Source organism: Dama dama, chromosome 24, assembly GCF_033118175.1.
Source record: "Dama dama isolate Ldn47 chromosome 24, ASM3311817v1, whole genome shotgun sequence".
NCBI lineage: Eukaryota > Metazoa > Chordata > Mammalia > Artiodactyla > Cervidae > Dama > Dama dama.
Window position 1 is genome coordinate 59432672 of NC_083704.1, and position 27066 is coordinate 59459737.

General features: G+C 44.8%; 1 protein-coding gene across 12 annotated transcripts in view; it reads left to right on the plus strand.

Moving 5' to 3' along the window:
* ATG7 (autophagy related 7) overlaps nucleotides 1-27066 on the plus strand; it is a 410364-nt gene that overhangs the window by 147071 nt on the left and 236227 nt on the right. For 11 of the 12 annotated variants that reach the window (XM_061128848.1, XM_061128859.1, XM_061128855.1 and 8 more), the window contains 5 exons: nucleotides 7332-7420; nucleotides 9001-9122; nucleotides 13785-13875; nucleotides 14630-14774; nucleotides 23160-23318. In XM_061128848.1, coding sequence (XP_060984831.1) covers nucleotides 7332-7420; nucleotides 9001-9122; nucleotides 13785-13875; nucleotides 14630-14774; nucleotides 23160-23318 — 606 coding nt within the window. The remainder of the gene's footprint in view (nucleotides 1-7331; nucleotides 7421-9000; nucleotides 9123-13784; nucleotides 13876-14629; nucleotides 14775-23159; nucleotides 23319-27066) is intronic. The other variant, XM_061128858.1, reaches the window with a different exon arrangement.

A 27066-nucleotide genomic window follows, 5' to 3' on the forward strand; every position in this document is an offset into this window, starting at 1 on the left:
ACGATCTTTCATCTGCTTTCCCGCAGTCGCTTCCCAGGGGGTTCTGTGTGCCTGCTCAAGCCTCCCACCAGTCCGTCCCCGTATCATCCCAGGAAGTCCCTGAAAAGCAGATCTGATCATGTCACTCTCCAAATGAGGCAGAGCAATGCTGTCTCTCCTGTGCTCTAAGAACCCAGGTCCCCCGTGTGGCGTGCAGAACCCCACATGGCTGGGCCCTGTGCCGATCTGTCCCCAGGTTCCCCCATGCAGAGGACCCCACGTGGCACAGGCCCTGTGTGGATCTGTCCCTGGGTCCCCCAGGCAGAGGACCGCATGTGGCCGGGCCCTGTGTGGATCCGGCCTCGGCTCCCTTGGTGCTCCCCTCGGAGGTGCTGACTGCCCTCCCCCTGCAGGCTTATGCCTGGAGCTCCCGTCTCCTTTCTCTCCTTCTGCCTCCTCTCTTCCCAGTTTCTTCAGAGTGAAACTTACTCATGATTCTTTGAAGAAACCCACCCCCCCCCACTGACTTCCATAAAATGGTTTATTCGGCCCACAATGGGTACTCATAGCACTCCATTTACTGAAAATCGTTTAATCTCCTGTGCAGTTTCTAATGACTCAGATTATACTACCTTCTGTTTTATTTTAGCATAATATTAAACTCTGCATCAACATCCTTTTTAATTAAATACGTATCATTGTGAATTTCTCAAGTTTCGGACATTTAGGTTTCTCGTAATTCCTCACTATTAGGAGCTTCTTTATGCCTGAAATCCCACCCTCCCTGCCTTCCTCTTTGTACGTTGAATTACTTGTTTCCTTAGGAAAGATTTCTAGATGTGGGATTTCTCGGTTAAGAAGCTGGGCATGTTAAGGTTTATCCTCAGTCGTGCGCTGGCCGATGTCCGATGGCAGGCTCTCGGGGTGGGGTGCTGTGCCTTCGTGGTGTCTGCTTACTTCCGTGGCCTCAGCTCTCCCAGCGTGCCCCCCGCCCCCCGCCACTCTTGGGCTTCCAGTGCGTGGAGTCACGGGCTACGGAGCCAGGAAGGGCCAGTACCCGGTGGCCTCCCCGCCTGGGGGGCCAGCTCCCGCACCGTTGCTTCTGGTGACTGCCCACAGACTGCCGGTCTCCCTCAAGCTCGCAGTGTTCCCTGAGCAGCACTGAGCAGTATATGCACCGGGCTGGCTGAGAATGGGCTTTGTCTAAGCTCTTTTTGCCCTCCAGTGTGGGTCCTGGTGGTGGCGCTGCTGCAGCTCTTCTGGGGTTCATGCTGGTACAGCCGCTGACGCTGCCCCACCGCCCATCGTCAGGGAAAGCTTGCTTGCTTGAGTCTCATTCTTTCTTCAGGACAGCTATTCGAGATTGAATGTTTGGGAAACATTTTGTCATTTTGGCAGCGTGAGCCTTCAGTTCTGGGGCTGTGAAGTCTTAGGACGAGAGCACTAGCAAAGGAGCAGTAATTGGTCTACTGTGAGTTAGGGGCTGTTTCTTCATTCACCGGTCTCCACATCATGGCCTCCATCGGTGACATCACCACGCATGAGATCTCGGAACTTTTTTCCTATACTTTTAAAACACATGATCCCCTTTGTGCATTTCCTGTTACATTGAGTGTGTGGGTAATAGACAGCCATTTGTCAGATGAGCCTGTTTTATGGCATCAGTGTGGAAATTTCTCCAGACGCTCAAGTTGGCAATTTTGCCCTCTTTCTTTTCTCTCATTGTACTTTTTCGGCAAATTTCTGGGTGGATGGTAGCCAGATTATCACTGAACAGCTTCAATGAATTGTATGCTCTCAGCCAAGGAGAAAGGAGCGTTTATTTCATAAACCTTCTAAACAGATTTTTTTTTTTTGCAATTACATTTTCTTTCTGCTGATTTCTCTTGTAAAAGGAAGTGATTTGCCCAAGTTCACACAATGAATTTGTGGCAAAGCCAGTTCTAGAATCCAGGTCTCCTAGCCAATGGTTATTTCTGACTGCCATTTACAAAGTCTGTTTACCAAAATAGTTAAACTGGCTTGCTCAGCCTCATTTGGACTGAATCCTACAGTGATTAAGCTTGCAGGTTTGATTCCTAAAGGACTGAAAGATTTTGGGGTCACTTTTGAATCATCAGAGGACTATTTCATTGTGCTCAGCGTGGTGTCAAATGGATTCTGTCATCTTCCTCTCTGGACGCTTGCTCTTTGTACTTAGGCGTGCCTCCTGTGGGTAGAGGAGTTCCTTTAAAACAGATTTGAGCTAACCTCTCTTTATAAATAAGTGGTAAATTTCTCTTTAGTGGTTTATTCCTTCTCTATAGCTCATTTTTAGGTCAGGTTGCTCTAAGAAACTTCTTCCTGGTCTTAGCTAAAAGGATTTTTTTTTTTCTTACTACCTTCCTGCCTGGTTGCCTTTGTATTTAGTGTCAGAAATATGCTCATTTTTTGAAATTAAGCATCCACTTGTACTATCTAATGTCACATTCTAATTTATATAATTTAAATATCATTTAGTCTCAGCTCTACAGTTTCAGATGATGCAACCTAGACCCAGAGAATATTTGATTAAACTAGAACTTACCCTCCTTTTTCTCTGCCAGCTAAGAAATGATAACTTTGAAGCTGAAGGTAGATAACTAACGGTGATAGACTGAACTGAACAAAGAGGTCGATGAATTTACTACAGTGGAATTTTTGTGGTTATAGTTATCGTTGGTTGAGTGCTTATCTTGTTCTCGGTCTCTGTGCCAAGTGCAGGTGAGTGTGACCCTACAGATGAGAATTTAAGGCATAGAGAGGTGTAGGAAATTGCTGAAGATCAAATGAGAGTAACTCAGAACATTTGATAACAGCCCAGGTTTATGGAGTTGTATTTGAAAATTGAAATGCAACATCTCTGTATGAATGGTATTTTCTGGATTGATATGTCTGGGTTCTTCCCAAATAAAAATTAAAGAGCCTTTAGACACCAGGTAAAATTGAACCTTAATATAGTCTGTGTTGTTTTGTAACCTATGTAAGTTTTTTTTTTCTCCCCTCTTTAATGGCCTATAACGCTTTATAATTCTGGAGCTAGAAGGACTTCTTTGAGGTGGAATGATTTTACCACTTCATTTTACAGGCGAGGGAAGACCTTCCCCAAGGTCCTGGAATCAGGTAGCGGCAGGATTAGAACCATATCCACTGGGGCTATAGCCAGCACTTTTTTTTCCCGCCCACTATCAGGCCATTCTCTTCTCTAAGCTGTTTCCAATGGTACAGTCATTGAATGCCAGCTTCTCCCTTCTCCCCGTTTTCTTGCTGGACAACAAAGTGATTAATGCCTTTGGTAAATTTTTTTAAGTGTGCAGTTGAAGCGATGATGCCTTATTAAATGTAGTCAGCCTGACAGATGCCGTCTATCGCCGTCTATATGGGGGAACAAAACAAAAACCTGCCCCCATGGTGGTGATGGCCAGCTGGACCAGGAAAACTCCCGGAAGGTAGCGTGTCCATTCAGAGAGAGCGCGAGGCGGGGGCCTCCTCGGAGTGCTCGTGCTTGTCATAGGAAACGGTCTTTCAGACCATGCCCTCACTGTCTCACCCAGGAGAATCCCAGGGTTAAAACATCGCTGAGTGGAGAACCTATAGTGTTGAGAAAGGAAAGAGTGGGGGCATCAGGGAGGAACTAGCCAGGTACTAGTTGTTCATTTGCTCAGGCATGCCCGACTCTTTTTTGACCCCATGGACTGCAGCACACCAGGGTTCCCTGTCCATCATCATCTCCCAGAGCTTGCTCAAAGTCATGTCCATTGAGTCAGCGATGCCATCCAACCATCTCATTCTCTGTTATCCCTTTCTCCTCCTGCCCTCAATCTTTCCCAGCATCAGGGTCTTTTCCAATGAGTCAGTTCTTCGCATCAGGTGGCCAAAGTATTCAGCTTCAGCATCAGTCCTTCTAATGAATATTCAGGACTGATCTCCTTTAGGATGGACTGTGTGGATATCCTTGCAGTCCAAGGGACTGTCAAGAGTCTCCTCCAACACTGCAGTTCAAAAGCATCAATTCTTTGCTATTCAGCCTTCTTTATGGTCCATCTCTCACATCCATACATCCTCTAGCCTGGTACTAGGGGTGGAAAATTGAATACAGTTGATGCTAATAAGTTAATCGGTTTCTGCCAGCCACCTTCCTTCCCACCCTTTCACCACCCTTTCCCCCTCCCCCCGCTCCCTCTCTTCTTCCTATCTTTTCACCGTTCATTTGCCTTCATTTGGTATATGCTGTATATCTGTGAACTCATCATGGAGACCTGGAACCTACTCCCTGCTCTGTAGATGCTCGCTCTCTTCTTTTTTTCTAATGACCTTTATCTTGGAATAATTTTAGATTTACAGAAAAGCTGAAGTATGGTGCAGAGGCCACCCTCACCCATTTTAGTTTTCTCTGGTGTTGTCACCTTACATTATCACAGTACATTTGTCAGGAGTGAGAAACCAACATTAGTCCATAACCGTTAACTCCACTCTGGAGTTGGTTCAGATTTCACCAGTGTTTCCATTCGCATCCTCCTTCATGCCGGGATCCATCCAGGAGACTGCATTCTGTTGTCATGTCTCCTCTGGTCTCTAACTGTTCCTCAGACTTCTGTTGTTTTTAGTGACCTTCACAATTTTGAAGAGTATTGGTTCAGTTATTTTGGTCAAATGCCTCTTGGTTTGGGTTTGCCTGATGTTTACTTATGATTAAATGGGGTTATATCAGTTGGGATTATTTTTGGAAAGAGTGCCCCAAAGGCGAAGTGCCCTTGTCGAAACATCATGTATTAGCTACCTGAAACTCACATGACATTCCTGGTGGTATTAAACGTGATCAGTTGTTTAAGGTAGAATTGGCCAGGTTTCTCCACTGCGAAACTGTTCAGTCACTAAGGCATGTCTGACTCTTTGTGACCCCATGGACTGCAGCATGCCAGGCTCCCCTGTCCTTTACTATCTCCTGGAGTTTGCTCAAACTCATGTCCATTGAGTCAGTGATGCCATCCAACCAGCTCATCCTCCGTTCCCCCCTTCTCCTCCTGCCCTCAATCTTTCCCAGCATCAGGGTCTTTTCCAGTGAGTTGGCTCTTCGAATCAGGTGGCCAAAGTATTGGAGCTTCAGCATCAGTCCTTCCAATGAATATTCAGGATTGATTTCCTTTAGGATTGACTGGTTGGATCTCCTTGTTGTCCAATGGACTCTCAAGAATCTTTTCCAGCGCCACAGTTCAAAAGCATCAATTTTTCAGTGCTTAGCCTTCTTTATGGTCCAACTCTCACATCTGTACATGACTACCAGAAAAACCATAACTTCGGCTATACAGATCTTAGTTGGCAAAATGATGTCTTAGCTTTTTAATACACTGTCTAGGTTTGTCATAGCTTTTCTTCTAAGGAACAAGGGTCTTTTAATTCCATGGCTGCAGTCACCATCTGCAGTGATTTTGGAGCCCAAGAAAATAAAAGCTGCCACTGTTTCCATTGTTTCCCCATCTATTTGCCATGAAGTGATGGGACCAAATGCCATGATCTTTGTTTTTTGAATGTTGAGTTTTAATTCAGCTTTTTCACTCTCCTGTTTCACCTTCATCAAAAGGCTCTTTTTAGGTCCTCTTCACTTTCTGCCATTAGTTTGGTATCATCTGCATATCTGAGGTTGTTGATATTTCTCCTGGCAATCTTGATTCCAGCTTGTGATTCATTTAGCTGGGCACTTCACATGATGTATGTACTCTGCTTATAAATTAAATAAGCAGGGTAACAATATACAGCCTTGACGTACTCCTTCCCCAATTTGAAACCAGTCCATTGTTCCATGTCCAGTTCTAACTATTGCCTCTTGACCTGCATACAGGTTTCTCAGGAGACCCGTAGGTGGTCTGGTGTTCCTATCTCTTTAAGAATTTTCCAGTTTGTTGTGATCCATGGAGTCAAAGGCTTTTGTATAGTCATTGAAGCAGAAATAGATATTTTTCTGGAATTCCCTTGTTTTTCTAATATTGCAAAATTATCCCTACTATTTTTTCTCTGGGAAAGAGTCACCAAGTCGAGCCCACACTCAGGGTGGAGAAGGATTAAGCTCTGTCCCTGGGGGGTCTGTATCTACATATATTGCTTGGAAACCTTCTGTAAGGAAGACTTGTCCCTTCCCCTTCAAATATTCGTCTCTTCATTTATGTCATTATGGACTCATAGGTATTTATTTTATATGTTGGGTTATAATCTAATACTACGCTCTTTATTCCGTTGCTCACCTTGTTCCAGCCTCGGGCACTGAGAGCTCTTTTCAGGTGTCTCTGGTGCCCCTTGAATGCCCCTGGCCTTCTGTTTATTCAGCACTTTCTGGTGTACGCTCTGCTCCAGGCTCGTCTTCTGTGTTCCCTGCTGTGCTTGCTTGGTCACTCAGTCATGTCCGACTCTTTGTGACCACACGGACAGTAGCCCACCAGGCTCCTCTGTCCATGGGATTTCCCAGGCAAGAACCCTGGAGTGGGTTGCCATTTCCTCCTCCATTCCTCTCCCACACAGGGATTGAACTTGCTTCTCCTTTGTCCCCTGCATTGCAGGTGGATTCTGTACCACTGAGCCATCGAGGAAGCCCTTTTTTTTTCCTGCTCTAGCCCTAGGATTACCCATGTGTCCAAAAAGCCCTGATTCCTTTTACTGGAGAACGGTATTTAGAAATTAAGGCCTCATTGTCTTTTGAGAGGAAGGAGACAGAAAAAGTGAAAGCTGTCCTGTATGATGTACAGAGGGATCAGGAAGCAGAGAAGACAGCGTGATGACCTCCACTGGGGACAGTCTTCCTTAAAAACACGGCGTTTGAAGTTCAGGCAGTGTTTCCAGATGGAGAGCAGGACTGGGGGGAGCTGGAAGAGGGAGGGGTGGGAGGAAGTGCAGGTGAGCAGTATCGAGGGCTCACCTTTTGAGCTTGGTCTGACTGTACGCTTCCTTACAGTGGTAATGGCCCCTCTCTGACTTTTCTCATTACATGAAAATTAGCAGTTTGCACCGACCACATCTCTTTGAGACAGGATCTTCTCTCTGTGAGCCCTGGCGATTGGCTGCCCTCCCACCCTCCCTCCCTGTCTTCCTTTCAGCCTTCCTTCTAAACGTCTAGTTCCTCACAGCGGGTGAAGGGAAGAATTTGACAACCCGAGCCGTCAGGACATTCTCTCGTCAGGTGTGAGGTCCTTTTGCTTTCTTCTCTTTCCTCCAGCCCTTCACCAAGTGTCTAATAGTTGATGCTTTTGCACAACTGAATTAATCGGAGAGGGGAGGGATTAGCAGTGTTTGTGCTGTGAATCGGACTCGGTCCCTGCCTCACTCGAAGTCTTTTCTGTTCACAGATAACGATTGGCGTGTACGATCCCTGTAACTTAGCGCAGTACCCCGGATGGCCTTTGAGGAACTTTTTGGTCCTGGCAGCCCACAGATGGTATTTATGTGTGTGTGTGTATGTATATGTGTCCATCTGCCTGCCTGTCTCTGTCAGTGTTTGACTATATGTTTCTGACCTTGTGTCTGACTCTGTCTATATTTTTGTTTTCCCAAATGGATTTTTTTTTCATTGCTGATGTAGAAACCAGATAACAAATCAGTACACTGTCATGACCCAGTTTCCATTGGTGGTGACCCTCTAAGCAGGTCTGTTACGGAGCTTCAGATTCCAATCGTATTGCGCTGAAGACAGCGTAGGGTAGATCAGGACCCACAGCCAGGGGATCCCCATCCTGAACTTCTCTAGCCCCCACTTCAGCTGAGTTGTGTTCAGGAAGGATTTTCTTATTGCTACTGTCCTCCCTTTCTCCCGACCCTAAACTGAATAAAACAGAGGGTAGTGCACATTTGAAAAGATGCCCAACATAGTTAGTCATCCAGGAAATAAAATATAACAAGACAGTACTCGTTAATAAAGATAACAAGATGCTGTTATGAAAGATACTACCACACACTCACCAGATAATGAGATACTCACCAGACTGAGTTTAAAAAGATGACAATATCAAGTGCTGTTGACGATGTGGATGAATTGGAACCCTCAGACATCACTGGGTACGTGTTTGGAAGTATCTCCCAAAGTTAGAAATTGTCTCCAACTCAGCAGTTTCCCTCTCAGGTGCATAAAGCACAGAAATGCACCCTCAGATGCAAGCAAGACACCTATACGGGAATGCCGATAGCAGCGTTGTTCTTTATAACCTAACACTGGAAATAACCCAGATCTCCTTGAGCAACGAAATGGATAATACAGTGGGGTGTATTCACTGCCATGGAATGCGGTGTTGTAGTCAGCCTGAGTGAATTACTGGTATACTTATCAACACGGATGAGTTTAAAAAGCATAGTGTTGAGTGAAAGAGGCTGGACCTTTTAAGTTAAAACTTAAGTTCCTACTTAGAAGTTAGAGTAGGAGTTACTGTTGAAAGGGCTGTTTAAGGACTGGGAGGAAGCATGAGACAAGCTCCTGTGGGTTTAGGATTTGGGTATTTACGTCTGTGTGTGCTTTACTTAGATAACGATGTCCACTGGGAGACAGCTAGATCGTAGACCTTCCCCAGAAGGAGAGGGTTACACGTGCTTATCCTGGCAGTGAGTCTGTGGGCTTGGCCTTCCTCACCACGGCCCGCTCTGTAAGCTCCTGTGGGAGAACGGGGACCGGAGGAACTCATGATTGTCTTGGAGTTTCTTTTTAATGTCTTGTGAGCTTCTTTCCCCCTGCATTCAAGATTCATTTGTCAGAATTATTTCTGTGCAATATGAAATCGTTATATAAAACTCACCTAGAAAGAAATCAGAGCCCCTTCCACACCCAGCCTCTATACTCTTGGACAAAGGGAGCGTATGTGGATGTGCTCAGAATCTCAGAGGTGAAGGCTCTTTCCCCCAAGGATGTCAGGGGGGTGTACTTACAGTGACTTGAATCCTCTCCAGCTGGGTTTGCCGAAGCTCTTACGTGAGCTCTCTCTTTTCCTTCCTTGAAAAAACCGAAACATAAACCCCCGGGGCCAACACCAGGAGTGGCAGTTTCCAGTCCGTGGAAGTGGTCTGCTTCCGGGACCGCACCCTGCAGGGGGTGAGAGACGTCGCCCACAGCATCGTCTTCGAAGTGAAGCTTCCAGAGATGGCGTTCAGCCCAGGTAATTTATCACCTTGGAGAATGCACATAACTACCATCTATCAGAAACCCAATCAATTCAGTTCAGTTCAGTCACTCAGTTGTATCCAACTCTTTGTGACCCCATGGACTGCAGCACGCCAGGCTTCCCTCTCCGTCACCAACTCTCAGAGCTTGCTCAAACCCATGTCCTTCGAGTCAGTGATGCCATCCAACCATCTCATCCTCTGTCGTCCCCTTTTCCTCCTGCCTTCAATCTTTCCCAGCATCAGGGTCTTTTCAGATGAGTCAACTCTTCGTATCAGGTGGCCAAAGCATTGGAGCTTCAGCTTCAGCATCAGTCCTTCCAATGAATATTCAAGACTGATTTCCTTTAGGAAGGACTGCTTGGATCTCCTTGCAATCCAAGGGACTCTCAAGAGTCTTCTCCAACACCACAGTTGAAAAGCATCAGTTCTTCGGCACTCAGCTTTGTTTATGGTTCAACTCTCACATCCATATATGACTACTGAAAAAGCCATAGCTTTGACTAGATGGACCTTTTTTGGCAAAGCAATGTCTCTGCTCTTTAATATGTTGTCTAGGTTGGTCATAGCTTTTCTTCCAAGGAGCAAGCGTCCTTTAATTTCCTGGCTGCAGTCACTGTCTGCAATGATTTTGGAGCCCAAAAAACCAATCAGGCCTCGCTTTTCTTCCCTCTGTTTACAATAACAGTGGAGGTGAACCACAGCTCCTGCCTCTTTGTCATTGGGATTGTGTCCCTGGAACGAAGGGCAGAGATTCCCATCTGTTGTACAGATGGGAACAAAGGCAGAGATTCTCCCCGGGAAATTCCCTCAAGGCAGTTTTTTCAGCCCTGAGGATTTTCTTTTCCCTCTATTTTTTGTTTTTGGTTAACAAAAGAATCTTTATTCCTTACCCTTCTTACAGAAAGAATGAAGTATTAATGCACTTACATTTTTATTTGTTACAAAATATGTGTGTGATCTTATTCTCCATAAACTAGTCAGCAAAAGTGCCATTTCTCCTTCCACATTTAATGTTCTTCATCTTATCCCCACCTCATAAGTTAGGAAATGCAGGCTCACAGATATGTTTTATATACATATATATATATAGAGAGAGAGAGATGTGTTTATGTATAGATGGTCCTGCATTTATATCTATGTCTATCTTGAGGTACACATCACAAAGACAGAATAACATACTCAAATTTGAGTGGAAGTAAAGGAAGTGATAGCCATCTCGTGGAGCACCCCTTAGGAGGATTCTGACTCCTGTGTAAATGATGGATGCTGTGAGGGCATACTGTAGTTGCTTCATAAATGCTAATTTATGGTAATTTCCTATCTTACCCAAAGTCCAGAACTCTTTCCAAGATGACCCCTTCAGCTTTCTTTGTATGGCAAACTCTTCGGAGTACTTTTATACACTTAGATGGTTTAATTTGCTCCTGTATTATAGCATCTGCATTGTCCCAAGGCACACTGCTTTCTTCAGTCCATGAGTCATGTGCCTTACTGTGGGTGTGTATTTTGGGAATGAGGAGTGTTAAAATCTCTGCTTGGTCAGGCAAAAGAAGAAGCTGTTTACTCTTGAGTTTGGAGCCTTGAGGTATCTTTTGTCTTTCCACTGTCTTTTCTTGTTGCTGTTTAGTCGCTCAGTAGTATCTGACTCTGTGACCCCATGGACTGAAGCACGCCAGGCTTCCCTGTCCTTCACCAACACCCAGAGCTTGCTCAAACTCATGTCCATCTAGTCGGTGTTGCCATTCAACCATCTCTTCCTCTGTTGCCCCCTTCTCCTCCTGCCCTCAGTCCTTCCCAGCATCAGGGTCGCTTCTAGTGCGTCGTCTTTGGATGTTTGCATTTGATTTAGCACCCTCTCCTGCGTACCACGTTTGGGGAGAGGCACTTTTCTTTCCATCTTTAAGATAAAGTCACTGAATGACTCTCTGATCCCCGTGATATCACGGATGCTTGGTGAAGCTGGCAAACCCAGGATACGCCATGCACTTCCACTTGAGAAAGCGGTTTTCTGTAGCACAGTAGTGCCTCCAAGTCTTTACAGTTGATTTCAAGCGTAGATGGTTTAGTTTAAGAAAGGCAAATGTTCCTGATGCAGATTGATGTTTTCCGGCTTAGCTGTAAATAAAACTTCATAATAAATAAAACTCTGTATTGTAATGTGAACTGAAGGTATTAGTACAGTAGTATCTTTTAACATTTCTGAGACATCCCATAGTTGCAGCGACAGGGTCGTAAGAAATACAGTTTTGAACACCCTGTAGCTTCTGCTGCTGCCCGGGTGCAGCCAGGCTCACTGGCCTCTGCTGACCCAGGCATTCCTGCAGCTGGCTGGGGGGTGGGCACGGCTCAGAGTGGGGGCCCCCACTTTCAGTTCCTGTCTTTGATTTGCAGCTTCGGCCAACTCTCCTCTTTGTCCAGCTAGGGGAGAGCAGGGCCTTATTTTCCCCTAAAAGTTTTTTTTCCTCATCAGTTTGGGGTATGTCTTATGGATGTAGATTGGATGGAAGCAGGGGGCTTCCCTGGTGGCTCAGATGGTAAAGAGTCCACCTGCAGTGCAAGAGACCTGGGTTTGATCCCTGCGTGGGGAAGACCCCCTGGAGGAGGGCATGGCAACTCACTCCAGTATTCTCGCCTCGAGAATCCTATGGACAGAAGAGCCTGGCGGGCTACAGTCCATGGGGTCGCAAAGAGTCAGACACGACTGAGCACAGCACATAGTATTTTTAAAAAATCATCCATAAGTTTAAAGTACATCTGATTTCATTAAAATGGCTGTAACATCTTGAGTACAGAGAGGTTATAATTTGCGATGACATTTTGTTTTTGTTTTATGCTTTCTTATCTGTAATAGGAGCAAGCTTAGATTGGAGTTATTAATCATAGTACTCGACTGTGTTTCTAAAGTTCCTGTCAAATTTCTGTGCCATGTGTTAAAGAAGCATTTTTTAATTTAGTGTAAGAACAGTAAGGAAATCAAACAAAATGTGAATCAGTAACAGGTTTGAACTTTTTTTTTCCCCAGAAAAATAATTCTGGAGTTCTTCTCTTTAAGATCTCAAATCTATTATTTCAGCTCTAATTTTTTTGTGATGTAAAAAAGGAACAGGCCATAGCACTTGAGCTAGAATAGGAAGGGGCGTTTGTCTTCTGGCTTCCTGCTGTGAAAGATGCCCCCAGCCAAGTAGCTTTTGAAGCTACTTGATTTTCCACTGGTCATCCTAGCCCAGAAGTAAAAAATTGTGTAAAGGAAATTAATACCCCTTGGCCCCATAATTAAATTGAGCAATATTATTTTGGGAAACAAAGGTTAAAAGCTAATAGGTCCAAGGAAAGGAAAACAGGGTGTTGATAGAAATATAAAAATAGGAGAATTTCCAAAGAAAGCCAGTGTACAATTAGTGACAAATTCCTGCCAGTTGTCCTAAAATACCTCCGAACCTTACATCAAGGAGCTCCTGTCTCTTCAGAGACTGTTAGTTAAAGCAGATACTGGAGGTGGTGCTGGAAGGGTAGCTGGCTGGGTGAACTCCCTGAGGAGGAGTTGAGACTGTCTTCTGAACTTGGGGGATTCAGTGAGGAAGGGAAAGTGACTGAGGTCCCCAGGTGCGGGGAGTATAGGCGTGGGTGGCCCCCTTGTGCAGGAGTTACAAGGCCAGGTTTCCACCAAGGAAGCCAGGATTCCATTGAGGTATTCCGCAGAGCACTTGCGGTTTTTTTTTTTTTTTGAGAGGATTTTGCAGTAGTGGAATAGAGCAGCAGGTCCCTGAATGTGTCCCGTGGGGCTTTAATCGATCGGTGTTACGAGGTGAGGGGGTTACGGAGAGCCAGCCAAGACTGGGAAGCTCAAAACCAAATCGGACAGAGTGGCTCCTTTACTGCAGGTCTCTCCGAGCTTCATCTCCACCACGTGGGAGGGACTCTCCAGGCGGGGGCGGGCAGATGGAGACGCAGGTGGGGTACAAAGCATTTCCCAGGCCCGTTGGCCACAGGATCTTCATCCTCACAGAGCTTTGCATGGGGGAGGCATTTTGAGAATGGCTGGAATTGGAGTTGCAGAGGACCCCCCCCGCCCCGCCAGCAGAGGTTAAAAGAGATCAGTAGAGAAGGGAAAAGTCAGGGGAGAGGAGAGTCTTAGGGGAGAGGACAGCTTAGCAGAGGAGCAGTCCCTGGACTGAGGTCTGTAGACAGGTAGATGTGCCGTGGTGGACAGGGTCGCAGGGCGAGAGGGTGACGTAGGATGAGGAGCGGAAGGGGCATGCTGACCTGGATGGGAAGGTGTGCTGCAGGCACGCTGGCGGGGCTTCCTCAGGTGAAGACCCCTCCACAGGCTTAGACCCACTCCAAGTATAGTCTTCTTTTTTTTTTGAGCAGCTTCCAGTAGCTGCAGAAGTTGAGGCAACTCAGGGCAGTCAGGGCTCTTTCAGAAGCCCCTGTGCAGGAAGACCGTGCTTGGGTCTGGGTGTCTCTAAACAAGACTCCTCGTGGCCCAGGGACACGAGGAGGCAGCCAAGGCCGGTGGATGTAAATTCAGGCCTGCTCACCTCCTTGAAAAAGACGCGGACTGAAAGCCCATCGGGGCGTGAGCCATCTTGCTGCTTGGACTCATTCTCTATCCTTCTTTCCTTCGCTGAAATCATTGTTTTATCTGTCTGCAGATTGTCCCAAGGCAGTCGGGTGGGAGAAGAACCAAAAGGGAGGCATGGGGCCGAGGATGGTGAACCTCAGCGAGTGCATGGACCCTAAAAGGTACAGCTTGGAAGCCGCTCCCGCCGGGTGCACCACCCAGTTCAGGCGGAGTTGGGGGGCTTGCAGGGGGAAGGGGCACGTCAGTAAGTGTGTTCTTTCTCTCTTGGCCGCCTCCTGATTTGAGTTTGGTTGTGAGAATGAATATCAATCATGGATATCTGAAGGGCAGACAGCGTCTGTTTTTCTGGACATCCTAAATGTTGTTTTGGCTTCAAGCCCACCCTCTCAGACCTGTGCACCTACTCCACCTGTTTGTCCTTTATTCGCTCCCCTTCACTCGTGTTCCATTAGCCTACAGGGAGGGCCATGGTGAGAAATATTTCACAGAAACCAGTTTTGTGCTGAAGGGATGATGTAAGTACTCCCTCTTCTGAGGGGACAGAAATTTTTCTGTGTTCAGTGTTAGGAAAACGTTTCCTCTTAAGTGGCTGGTGTGGTTTTAGCCCTGGACATGATAACCCCTGTAACCAGTCAGGCTTCCCATTTCTCCTGGGCTCCTGGGAGCTCCAGATCAAACGGGGGCCCGTCACGGTGCAGTTGTTGAGGACTGTCAGGCGTGCACCACTCCGTGTGGTCACCGTTGTCCCCCTCGCTTACCCTCCAGCCTCCTTTTACTTCCCCTTTGATCCTGATTCCCTCTGTTAACTTGTTTCTTATCTTCTCACACAAGCTACTTTCTTTCTAAAAAAAGGACAAGATTGGGGGCCTACACGGGTGACTGGCTACATAAATAAATGATTCTCTCCTTTTCTAGGTTAGCTGAGTCATCGGTAGATCTCAACCTCAAGCTGATGTGTTGGAGATTGGTCCCCACTCTGGACTTAGACAAGGTGGTGTCTGCCAAGTGTCTGCTGCTTGGAGCCGGCACCTTGGGTTGCAACGTAGCCCGGACGTTGATGGTGAGTTTGCAGGGGTCGAATGGCGCCTCTCAAGCTGTGGCTTATCTTCTCTCACTACACAGTCTACCCTCCGGACTTGTGGGTTTCGCATCCAAGAGTAGGAAAGCATTTTTGTTTTTTAAGAAAAGAAAAAGGGGGGGCACCCAAACCAAAAATTAACCAACTAAACAACCCCAACAGCCAAGCATGCATCTCTTTTTTTTTTTTTTTTGTCTTTTTGTTGTATTTCTCCTTCCTTTTTTCCCTCCCCCCCGCCCCCCCCCCCCCCCCAGGTTATTGCTCAGTTTTGACTGAAGTTTACGGTTAAAAAAAAAAATTGTTTTCCAGACTGCCTTGATCTTCAAGCGGGAGTTCATTGACTCAAAAAAATAAATAAATAAAAAGAATCTCTGGCTGGTTCCATGGGCTCGTGGAACCCACCCCCCTTGGATACCAGGAATGAGGGACTGCGCCTGAGTACCTTCTTTCTCCTCCTCGTCTCCCTCCCTCCCTCCCTCCCTCCTTCCTTTTCTCAGTATCTCTTTCAGTATAAAAGGAACACATGCCTTTGTTATAAGGTGGAAGCAAGAAATCTGCCTCCACTCTCCTCCCAAGTTACTTCCCAGAATTAAGCAGACTTCGTCAAGTGCTATAGAGCATCTTTCCCTGTAATTTTCATAGGCGTGTGCAAATGCAGAGAGGCACTGGTCATCTTTGCTCTTATTTAGTTATTTATATTTGCAAAGCTTGGATCATTGCAACCTGTCTATAGCAAGTTTCTTTTTTTAACTCAATAGAGCAATAATTGTGGTTCTCTTTCTATTTATTCCATTTTATGTATATGTAGAATTTTGTTATGTGCTGTGCTATGCTTAGTCACCCACTCATGTCTTGACTCTTTTCAACCCCATGGGCTGTAGTCCACCAAGCTCCTCTGTCCATGGGAATTCTCCAGGCAAGAATCCTGGAGTGGGTTGCCATGCCCTCCTCTAGGGGATTTTCCCAACCCAGGGATCAAACCTAGGTCTCCCTCATTGCAGGCGGATTCTTCAGCGTCTGAGCCACCAGGGAAGCCCATTGTTAATATGACTTGTCTTTAGTTCATTTAATCAATTTCAACATATTTTTCTTTTAGAGATGCTGTTGAAATGAATATTCTTATACCTTTACATGTCCATGGGATTATTTCTTTAGGAAAAAAACTCTAGAAATAGAACTACCATGTTAGAAAGAATGTGAAACAGCTTTTTTGTTTGCATTTCTTTAATTACTGAGGGTTAGTCTTTAATTTTATTTCATTTGTGAATTTTGTTTGTTCTGTTCATGTCCTTTAGGCTGTTTCTTGTATCTTGACTTGGAGTACTTTTTTTTATGGATTGTTCGGTTGCTAAGTCACGTCTGATTTTTTGAGACCCCGTGGACTGCAGCATACCAGGCTCCTCTTGTCCTCCACTGTGTCCTGGAGTTTGCTCAGATTCATGTCCATTGAGTCAGTGATGCTCAACCATCTCATCTTCTGCCAAACCCTTTTCCTTTTTTATGGATATTAACCGTTTTTCTGTAATATACTGCGAGTATTTCTCTCCATTTATTTATCTTTAGCCACGTAAAGGTTTTTAAAAATTTAATGTTATTGAATATGTTAATCTTTTCCTTTATGGTTTATAGAACTCTTATTTTTATGTTTAGATCTTTATTAATGTGGAATTTATTTTTGTTTTATGAAATTTAACAATGTAACATTTTTTAATAGTCATTTATTTTAATGTCATTCATTCACTAATACAAATCTCATTTTTCCACCTTTATTAAACTCTAAATTCCTTTATACCTGAGTCCCTTTTTGGAGTCTGTTTTTATTCCATCATTCTATTTGTTCATTCCTGCATTATTACTCATAGCTTTCACTCAAATTGCAGTGAATTTATAGATAAATTGGAAGAGATTAACATCTTTACAATATTGATCCTTAGTTTCAGAAGCATTGTATATCTCTTAAATTATTTAGATCATCTTTGTAGCATTTTATTTATTTAGGTTTCCCACATGCCTCATTTAGTTAGTTTTCACATATTTAACCTCTTTTTCTTTTAAAGATACTAAATTTTCCAATTGACTCTTACTGGGATGAAGATATAAGAAAGATAGTGAGTTTTGAATGTTTATCTTCTATCTGGTCATCTTTCTAAACTTTCTTGGCTATGACAGTTTTTTGTTTGATTCTTTTGAATTTTCTAGGTTGATAAGTGCTCCTCACCAACATCTATATTGGTTTCGTTTCCTTGTCTTATAGGATTGACTAGGACTCCACAGCAATGGTGAGAACAGTGGTGAGAGTTAGCACCCCCGTTTGGTTACTGATTTCAGTGAGAAACTTCTTGTTTTTTCCTTTAGTTTTGATACGTGATGTTGGTTTCTGCTAATATTCTTCTGTAAGTTAAGGAGGCAGAGTTTTCTTTCTAGTTTGCTGTGAGTTTATATCAGAAATGATTGTTGAGCTTTATCATCAAATACATCTATCAAGATAATCTAAGTATTCTAATGCTGAGCATTCCTGGGAAAAACTCTATTTGTTCATAGTTTGTTATTCTTCTAATATACAGTGGAGTTCAGCTGGTAATGTTTTACTGCTAAGTTTTCCATATGTATTAATAAGTCAGATTGGTTTATAGTAATGTTTTTCTTTTCATTTCTGGTGTCACTGTTTATCTTATAGCTGAATTACACTACTTTTATAAAATAAAACTTTCTGCCTTTTTCTATGCAGCAGGACAGGTTTGGTGTATGAACTATCAGTTCCTTGATGGTTTGGTAAAATTCAGTTATAAATCCAGCTCAGCATGATGCCTTTGGAATTTTGTTAGCGATGAGAGCAGGGAATCTGTGGGAACCTTTAGAAATGTTTCTACGGTCATTGACCTTTTAGATTTTATACCTCTTTTGAGTCAGTTTAGTCATGTTGTTTTCCTAGAAAATCATCCATTTCATCTCAATTTGAAAATAAATTGATATAAAATCCATATAGTATTCTCTTGCCATCTTTTCCATCTTTTATCTTATTTATTATCTGTTTATTTATGTTTGGCTGTGCTGCACGTCATGTGGGGTATTAGTTCCCTGACCAGGGATGGAGTGGGATCCCTGTAGTGGAAGCTCAGAGTCTTAAGTACCGACCCCCAGGGAAGTTCCTATCTTCTCTTTGCTAGTAGTAGTGTTAGTCGCTCAGTCTTGTCCAACTCTTTGTGACCCCATGGGCTATAGCCAGTCAGGATCCTCTGTCCATGGGATGCTCAGGCAAGAATACTGGGGTGGGTTGCCATTCCCTTCTCTAGGGGATCTTCCCAGCCCAGGGATTGAGCCCAGGTCTCCTGTATTGCAGGCAGATTCTTTACCACCTGAGCTGTATTCCTAATGTTGAATATTTTTGTTTTCTCTTTTTTCCTGTTATTCAGACTTTCCAGATAGGCTTGTCTTTCCAGAAAACTAAATCCTTGGTCTCTTTTTTTCTGTAATTTTTGTTTTGGTTTGTTTCCAGATTCACTACTATCTACTTTTTATTAATTTCTTCATCTTTTTATAGGAATTTATTTCATTCTTTCCCTAACTTCCAGAATTAGGTACATAGGTTTTCCCAGCACTTTTTAAATTATGAAGTTAGTATAGATCTAGATCCATTATAGAAAATTTCTACAGTGTAAGAGTTATGAGGTAGAAAAAGAAGACCCATTTTTCTACTACTTTATCACTTGTTTCCTTTCAGTGTTTAACATATATTTAAATTTTTTATTTGATATGTAAAAATGTCCCTTGTTTTTATCAGTTAACACAAAACACTTTCTAATGTTGTTAAAGAGAATACCTGAAAAGCTTTTTTAACGGCTGTAGATGAAAGACTAAAATTGTGTAAGTAAGTCTGGGAAGGGCTCTTTAAATAGAAGACAGGGGAATGAAAGACTTTCAGTTCGGTTCAGTTTCTCAGTCGTGTACAACTCTTTGCGGTCCCATGGACCACAGCACGCCAGGCCTCCCTGTCCATCATCAACTCCGAGAGCTTGTTCAAACTCATGTCCATTGAGTCAGTGATGCCACCCAACCATCTCATCCTCTGTCATCCCCTTCTTCTCCTGTCTTCCATCTTTCCCAGCATCAGGGTCTTTTCAGATGAGTCGGCTCTTTGCATCAGGTGGCCAAAGTATTCGAGTTTCAGCTTCAGCATCAGCCCTTCCAATGAATATTCAGGACTGATTTCCTTTAGGATATAGGCTGGTTGAATCTCTGTGCAGTCCAAGGGACTCTCAAGAGTCTTCTCCAACACCACAGTTCAAAAGCATCAGTTCTTCAGTGTTCAGCTTTCTTTATGGTCCAACTTTCACATCCATACACAACTACTAGAAAAACCGTAGCTTTGACTAAACGGACCTTTGTTGGCAAAGTAATGTTTCTGCTTTTTTAATATGCTGTCTAGTTTGGTCATAACTCTTCTTCCAAGGAGCAAGCGTCTTTTAATTTCATGGCTGTAGTCACCATCCGCAGTGATTTTGGAGCCCCCCAAAATAAAGTCTGTCACTGCTTTCATCGTTTCCCCATCTATTTGCCATGGAGTGATGGGACTGGATGCCATGATCTTTGTTTTTTGAATGTTGAGTTTTAAGCCAACTTTTTCACTCTCCTCTTTTTCACTTTAATCAAGAGGTTCTTTAGTTCCTCTTCACTTTCTGCCATAAGGGTGGTGTCATCTGCATATCTGAGGTTATTGATATTTCTCCTGGCAATCTTGATTCCAGCATGTGCTTCATCCAGCCTGGCATTTCGCATTATCTACTCTGCATGTAAGTTAAATAATCAGGGTGACAATATACAGCCTTGACATACTCCCTTCCCAATTTGGAACCAGTCTGTTGTTCCATGTCCAGTTCTAACTGTTGCTTCTTGACCTGCATACAGATTTCTCAGGAGGCAGATAAGATGGTGTGGTATTCCCATCTCTTTAAGAATTTTCCATAGTTTGTTGTGATTCACACAGTCAGAGGCTTTGGCGTAGTCAATAAAGCATAAGTAGATGTTTTTCTGGAACTGTCTTGCTTTTCTATGATCCATTAGATGTTGGCAACAAGAAGTTGGCTGTAGAATATGCCTTCTTATATGATGAAACATGATTTACTGAGACATTCTTCTATTTTTAGGCATTAACATTGCTTTCAATCTTTTACAACTATGAATTATTTTATAGAGAACATCTTGGTGATTTCATTTTTGTCAATATTTTGAATTATTTCCTAAGATAGATTGCTGTAAATAGGTTGATATGATTGATATGCGCATGTAAAAAATTCTAGAATCATATTGCCAGATTGCTTTCCAGAAGAGTGATACCAGTTTACATTCTCAGTCAATGAAATCTCAATGAAATAAAATACCAGTATTACATTCTCAATCATTAAAACCCCATCCTCACTAGCATTGAGTATTGCAATTTTCTTTAATCTTTGCCAATTAGTCATTACAATGTATGTGCTTAGTCTGCTGAAGAAGGGATAGGCTACCCTCTCCAGTAGTCTTGGGCTTCCCTTGTGGCTCAGCTGGTAAAGAATCCACCTGCAATGCGTGAGACCTGGGTTCAATCCCTGGGTTGGGAAATCCCCTGGAGAAGGGAAAGGCTATGCACTTCAATATTCTGGCCTGGTGAATTCCATGGACAGTATAGTGCGTGGGGTCGCAAGGAGTCAGACATGACTGAGTGAGTTTCACTTCACTTCTTATTCTGTAAGTGCTTAGTCTCTCAGCCCGACTCTCTGTGACCCCATGGACTGTAGCCCGCCAGGCACCTCTGTCCATGGGGATTCTCCAGGCAAGGGTACTGGAGTGGGTTGCCGTCCCTCCTCCAGGGGATCTTCCCAACCCAGGGATCGAACCCAGGTTTCCTGCATTGCAGGTGGATTCTTTACTGTCTGAGCCACTAGGAAAGCCCAAGAATACTGGAGTGGGTATCCTATCCATGTTGCAGGTGATCTTCCCAACCCAGGAATTAAACCAGGGTCTCCTGCATTGCAGGTGGATTCTTTGCCAACTGATATACCAGGGAAGGCCCATTAAACTGTATAGCATTCCAAGAAACCAAAAGTTAAGTGTGCAAGTCCACGTGCCTGTGACTCACCTGCAGCGTGCTTGTAATTTATGTAGCTTTCTTCTTCTGTAGCAGTTTCCAGACTGCCTTCCTTGCTGTCCACTCAGCACTGCTTTAAGGAATGCAAAAATACTCCCGAAATAAACATCCCCTAGCCAAGCACAAATGACCTTTGGATTTTCCACAGTTTTTTTCCCCCTACATGGTGGTTTGCTCAGCTGGTAAAAGTCACTTATGAAACAGGGTGAGTAGACTAGAGTTACCCGTGGGCTTCAAAACACACAGCCAGTCTAAACTGTGCTTTCGAAAGGATGAATTCTGGCCCGTCATCTTCAGCCCAACAGCGAATCTTGGATTGTGTTGGCTTTGCCCCTGCAATTGTCAGACTAACTGAATTTCAGTGTCCCTGATGGACGGAACAACAGATTGGTTCCAAATTGGGAAAGGAGTACGTCAAGGCTATATATTGTCATCCTGCTTATTTAACTTAAAATAAGTTGCAGAGTACATCATGTGAAATGCCAAGCTAGATGAAGCACAAGCTGGAATCAAGATTGCCGGGAGACATATCAATAACCTCAGATATGCAGATGACACCACCCTGTGGCAGAAACCGAAGAAGAACTAAAGAACCTCTTGACAAAAGTGAAAGAGGAGAGTGAAAAAGTTGGCTTAAAACTCAACATTCAAAAAACGAAGATCATGGCATTCGGTCCCATCACTTCATGGCAAATAGATGGGGAAACAATGGAAGTAGTGACAGACTTTATTATTTTGGGCTCCAGAATCACTGCAGATGGTGACTTTAGCCATGAAATTAAAAGACACTTGCTCCTTAGAAGAAAAGTTATGACCAACCTAGACAGCATTTTAAAAAGCAGAGACATTCCTTTGCCAACAAAGGTCCATCTAGTCAAAGCTGTGGTTTTTCCAGCAGTCATGTATCTTGTTCCAAAGCTGTGAGAGCTGAACCATAAAGGAAGCTGAACACCAAACAACTGATGCTTTGGAACTGTGGTGTTGGAGAAGACTCTTGAGAGTCCCTTGGACAGCAAGGAGATCAAACGAGTCAATCCTAAAGGAAATCAGTCCTGAATATTCATTGGAAAGACTGATGCTGAAACTGAAACTCCAGTATTTTGGCCACCTGATGTGAAGAGCTGACTCACTGGAAAAGACCCTGATGCTGGGAAAGACTGAAGGCAGGAGGAGAAGGGGACGACAGAGGATGAGATGGTTAGATGGCATCACCGACTCTATGGAAATAAATTTGAGCAAGCTCCAAAAATTGATGAGGGACAGGGAAGCCTGGCGTGCTGCAGTCCATGGGGTCGCAAAGAGTCAGACACGACTGAGCAATTGAACTGACCGAATCGATGGAAAGATATTGAAATAAGACAGAGATCAGACTCTTAGTCAGACTCTGCAGTCAGTCCTAGCAGGGCTTCTCTTAGGCCACTGTTTCTGATTTGCTGACATACACATATCCCACCTCACCCCCCAAGAAAGGAAGCATCTTCTTTTCTGCACCCTGGGCATCTCATTTCCTCCTCACCATTAACCAGATTTATGACCCACGGTGAGTCACGTATCTTTTCTGGGCTTCGGTTTCTGTATCTGTAAAATAAAGTAATGGAGCTAAAGATTTTCAGGCGCCTATCTGACTTTAAAATTGTTCAGTTCTGAGATTCAGTTGAGATGTATGAAGTCATGAAAGCTATTTCTGAGAACGTAGAGCTGTCCCCTACATTCCAGAATATTCATAAGGGCTTTGCCTCATTGAGAAATAGTACAAAATCTTCTATGGTGTTATACAATTGGAAATAACTTAGAAGTCACTTTTATTAATACATGGAGCTATTTTAGGCTTTGAGTGAATTTTAGGATGAGCTGTTCCATATGCTGACTGACTCATTCAGGAAAGCGAGGTCACTGGGCGGCCCTTGACGGTCCTCTGAAGACAGCAGCAGGGACTCACCTTCCTAAGCTTCCTCTGGTGCCACTGTCAAAAATAGTGAAGTGTTAGTCAGACCAGCAGCGACATATTTCTTAGTCTCATTGCTGTAGGAAGCGAGGCACCGGGTGTATAATTATTTTGTCTTTTAAAGGAAGTTGACATTCTATCTGTCAAAAATGGACTCTGCACAATTCAGTTTCCAGCGTTTCCTGTATTTCAGTGTTCCCAAGCTGCCCCAAAGCCAAACCCCTTTTAGAGACTGGCAGAGAGACACCCTGTGCAATGTCCATCAGCAGCCCACCGCGATCCCCTGTTTCCCATGCAGGGCTGGGGCGTCAGATGCATCACGTTCGTGGACAACGCCAGGATCTCCTACTCTAACCCCGTGAGGCAGCCGCTGTATGAATTTGAAGATTGCCTGGCGGGCGGGAAGCCCAAGGCCCTGGCGGCAGCAGACCGGCTGCAGAAGATCTTCCCTGGAGTGGTACGTTGGTGCTGGGTGCTGAGAACATCAGGGCTTTTTGCCAGGGCCTGTCCGTGTTTAAGTGTTAATCACATAGGAATCAGGCTCTACGGGATGGAGGGAACAGAGACAGACAGCAGTCACTTACTGCCAGGGCCTCATCGTGTGTTTCTTTAGGAACCTCTGTTTCCTCATCTCAGAAGTGGGGATTACAAGAACAAAATAAAACCCTCATATATTATTGTGAAACCAACATGGAGGCTATATGACAAAGTGTTTTATAAGTTACAAAGCACAGAGTTGAGGAATTTGGGGGTCCGCATGGTGTTAGATACTGCCTTGTTCCAAAGGGATTTATCCACTTTGGATATTGGATCCAGTGTAGGATATGATCTCCCTCATGGCCAGGATGCCTGATGGTTAGTACAGGTTTATGAAATTAGATATAGTCTGCACAAGAAAGATCTGGCGAAATGTTCAGCCTTTTACTCTAGCCACTGCTTGTCCTTGACGTCTGTCATTTACTTTGAAAACAGTGAGAGGCAAGTCGTTCAGCTCATTTGGTTAAACATCTGGCCATGTTTTTGAGGTTATCCAGCAGAACAGATTCTGCATCTTGCATGCTTCGTTGATTTGTGTGACAGAGGTTAGCTCAGGTGTCCCCAAAGCATCTGCTTCTACTGAAAGTGCCACAAGAGGCTCTCAGTGCTGGCTTAAAAATAGAAGAAAAAAAAAACCTGCTTTCTTAAGGTTTCTCTGTTTAGTCACTGAGCATTAGATTCATTCATTTTCAGCCTTTGCTTTAAAAGCGACTTTGGCCCTTTTGTCCATTTCACCAGAAGAATGTCATCTCTTGGGTTTAATTCAGTGGGACTGACTGAGCCCTCTGTACCCAGCTAGGTGCTGGGTGACAAGAGGGAGAAGAATAAGTTACACCCCATCGTTGAGGAGACCTCTTAGTTACGTTTCTGCTGTGACGACATTACACATCACACACTCCCAGCATCCAAGTGGCTTACAATCACGAACCCTGATTTCATGTTCGCAGGTCTGCGGGTTCGTCGTGGCTTAGTGGCTGGGCTGGACTGGACTCTGGCTTTGAGTCCTGTTCTAGTCTGCCCTGTATGTCATAATTCCAAAGTCTAGGCTCCAGGAGCAATGGTCAGCTGGTCCTGCTCTCGTTATGATAGAAGGTGGAAGTGTAAAGGAGTTGGTCAGCCTACCAGCACTTCCTGTGTCTCTTAAAGTCTCAGCAGTGTCCTCTATCGCCGTCGCCAGAGCAGGTCACAGGGCCAGGCCCCAAGTCAGTGGGGTTGGTCCGGATACTCTGGCTACCTGGTGGGAGGTCCTGCAAAGCCGTGTGGCTAAGGGCGTGGACACACAATTCTATTAGAGGTGGGCAGTGCATAGTCAGGAAGAATAATCCATTCTATCACCGGAGACAGACCTGGCTTTGAATCTGAGCTCTGCCTGAGATTTTTGCTCACTCAAATCCTAGCCATGGTCTGTGACCCAATGCAGTTCCCCCTATTTTATTTGTTCAGTTATCCTATGACTTACTCATTCATCATACGTTTATTTAAGGCCTGCCATGTGCTAGGGGCTGGGGAACAAGGCCGACGAACTTCCGTCTTCCTCGCCTGGAGCTGAGAGTCTAATGGGGAATGTGGTCAAGAAACTAATTTCATGAATGGCTACACTTGTAATAAGTGCACGAAGCGGGAGCTCAGTGGCTGTGGGAAATGTTTAGCAGGTACACCTGACCTAGAACAGACTTCCTTGAGGAAGCTAAGCCCTGAGACGCGGGTGAGAGTTAGCTAGACCAGGGCGGACAGAGCAGCCTGTGCAGACGCTGAGGTAGGACACAGCCTGTGCCCCTGTGGACAGAAAGGAAGTTGGGCTGGCTGCGGCATGGGGTCAAGAAAGAGACTCGGAGCTAGGGCCTCAGCAAGGGCCGGGTCATGCTGGGCCTTAGAGTTCAGGTTCCCCTTTTCTTGAAAGCATCAGCCCACCAGGACCCTTTGTACGTTCAATTTAGTATAGTCTTTCATTCAACAGATACTGCCTCATCACCTTCCTTACACCAGGCCCCGGACAGGAGGCTAGTCTAAGTGAAGAAGACATGAAAAGAGGTGAAAAGAACTCAGCCACAAATAATATTCGTAATCCTAGGGTGGAATTCATTGCATAGGGAAACAACTGACCTTGAATCAATCAAGTAACCACTTGAGGTCACTATTTGCCCTGCAAAGGTGAGGCAATAAAATGTAGGGTTGTAGAGCCACACTGAGGGTTTTAAAATCCATCTCTGGACATCTGTTTTCCAACCCTGATGAGTGACTGATGGACTGGCTCTCCTGCCATGGTGCATCTACTGGTTCTGCACCTGAGTAGACTGTGTAAAATGACTTGGCAGACGCTGACCAGCAGGCAGTGAGAGACTGTGGGCTCAGAAAGAAGTGTTTGTCCCAATTTATTGCACGGAGGCATTTTTTAGCCCTTGTCAGAGCCCACAGGGAGCCCAAGGAGGTATTGTTGATCTTGATGAGCTGAGGAAACAGAGATGAGAATTCAGAGCAGCCAGGCAGCTGAAACCTTAGGACAGAATATAAGACCTGCGCGAGCCGTGCAGGGAAGGAGTTCCAGAAGAGTGTCTGGGCAGCAGCACCTTGAGGCTTCACACGTTCTCAGGGCAGGACTCTGTAATCTGGGCAGGAAGCACCGTGAGTCTGCTGTGGGCAGAATGGGGTTCCAGAGCCCCTACAGGCTGCAAGGCACCGGAGTCCCAGACATCCAGAAGGGAGAGACCTCTCTGGCCACTCTGGGCCCTTAGGTGACACCCCAGTGAGGCTACAGAACTAAACATAAAAGCTGGAACTAGAGAGCTTCTACAAGAGAGAAGCCTGGTGATCCTGTGATGGCAGAGATTCCTAGCACCATGGAAATACTGATCATAAGTGAGAAAATGGATGAGTAGGACTTCATCGAAATTTTAAGTTTCTGCTTCTCAAAAGATGTTGATAAGAGAACACAAAGGCTGACCCAAACTAAAACTACTCACAGTACACGTATTTGGCAAACAACCTATATCCGAGATACATGAACAACTCCTGCTACCCGATAATAAGACAGGCAAACCTTTTTTTTTGTAAGGGACTGAAGGGTTGGGCCAGCACAGCTTCCTAGGGAAGGTGTGTGCGTGGCCAGTGAACACATGTCATGCTCAACACCATCAGTAGTCATCATGGGATGTGAGTCAGGCCCATGAAGACATATCCCTGCACATGCACTGAAATGACTAAAATTAGAAGACTGACAATGCTAAATGGTGGGAGGGTGAGGGGCACCCACAGCTCTCACACTCTCGGGGTAGAGGTCCTGGGGATTGACTGCGAAAGGGTAGAAGAGCGTTGCCTGGATAATAGTCAATGCCCTGAGGGGCGTGTGCAGTGGTTAATTCGCAGCTTGTCAAAACACATCAAACTGGACACGCGAGGTCCGTCCGTGTACCTCACTTGCTGTACATTATCGCTCGCCCTGGCTGCACGTTTGAGTCATCTGGAGAGTTTTAGAAAATATCCATCCCTGGGCCCACTCTCAGAGACTCCAGTTGAAATGGTCCGGGGAAAAGCCTGGGCATTAGGAATTTAAGCAACTCTCTAGGTGGCTCTGATGTACAGCCAAGGCTGAACACTACTGTGCTGGCAGCTTGCTGAATTCCAGCCTCAGACCTGTGGGCCTCAGTGGCGGGCCGGGAGCCAGTGCTCCT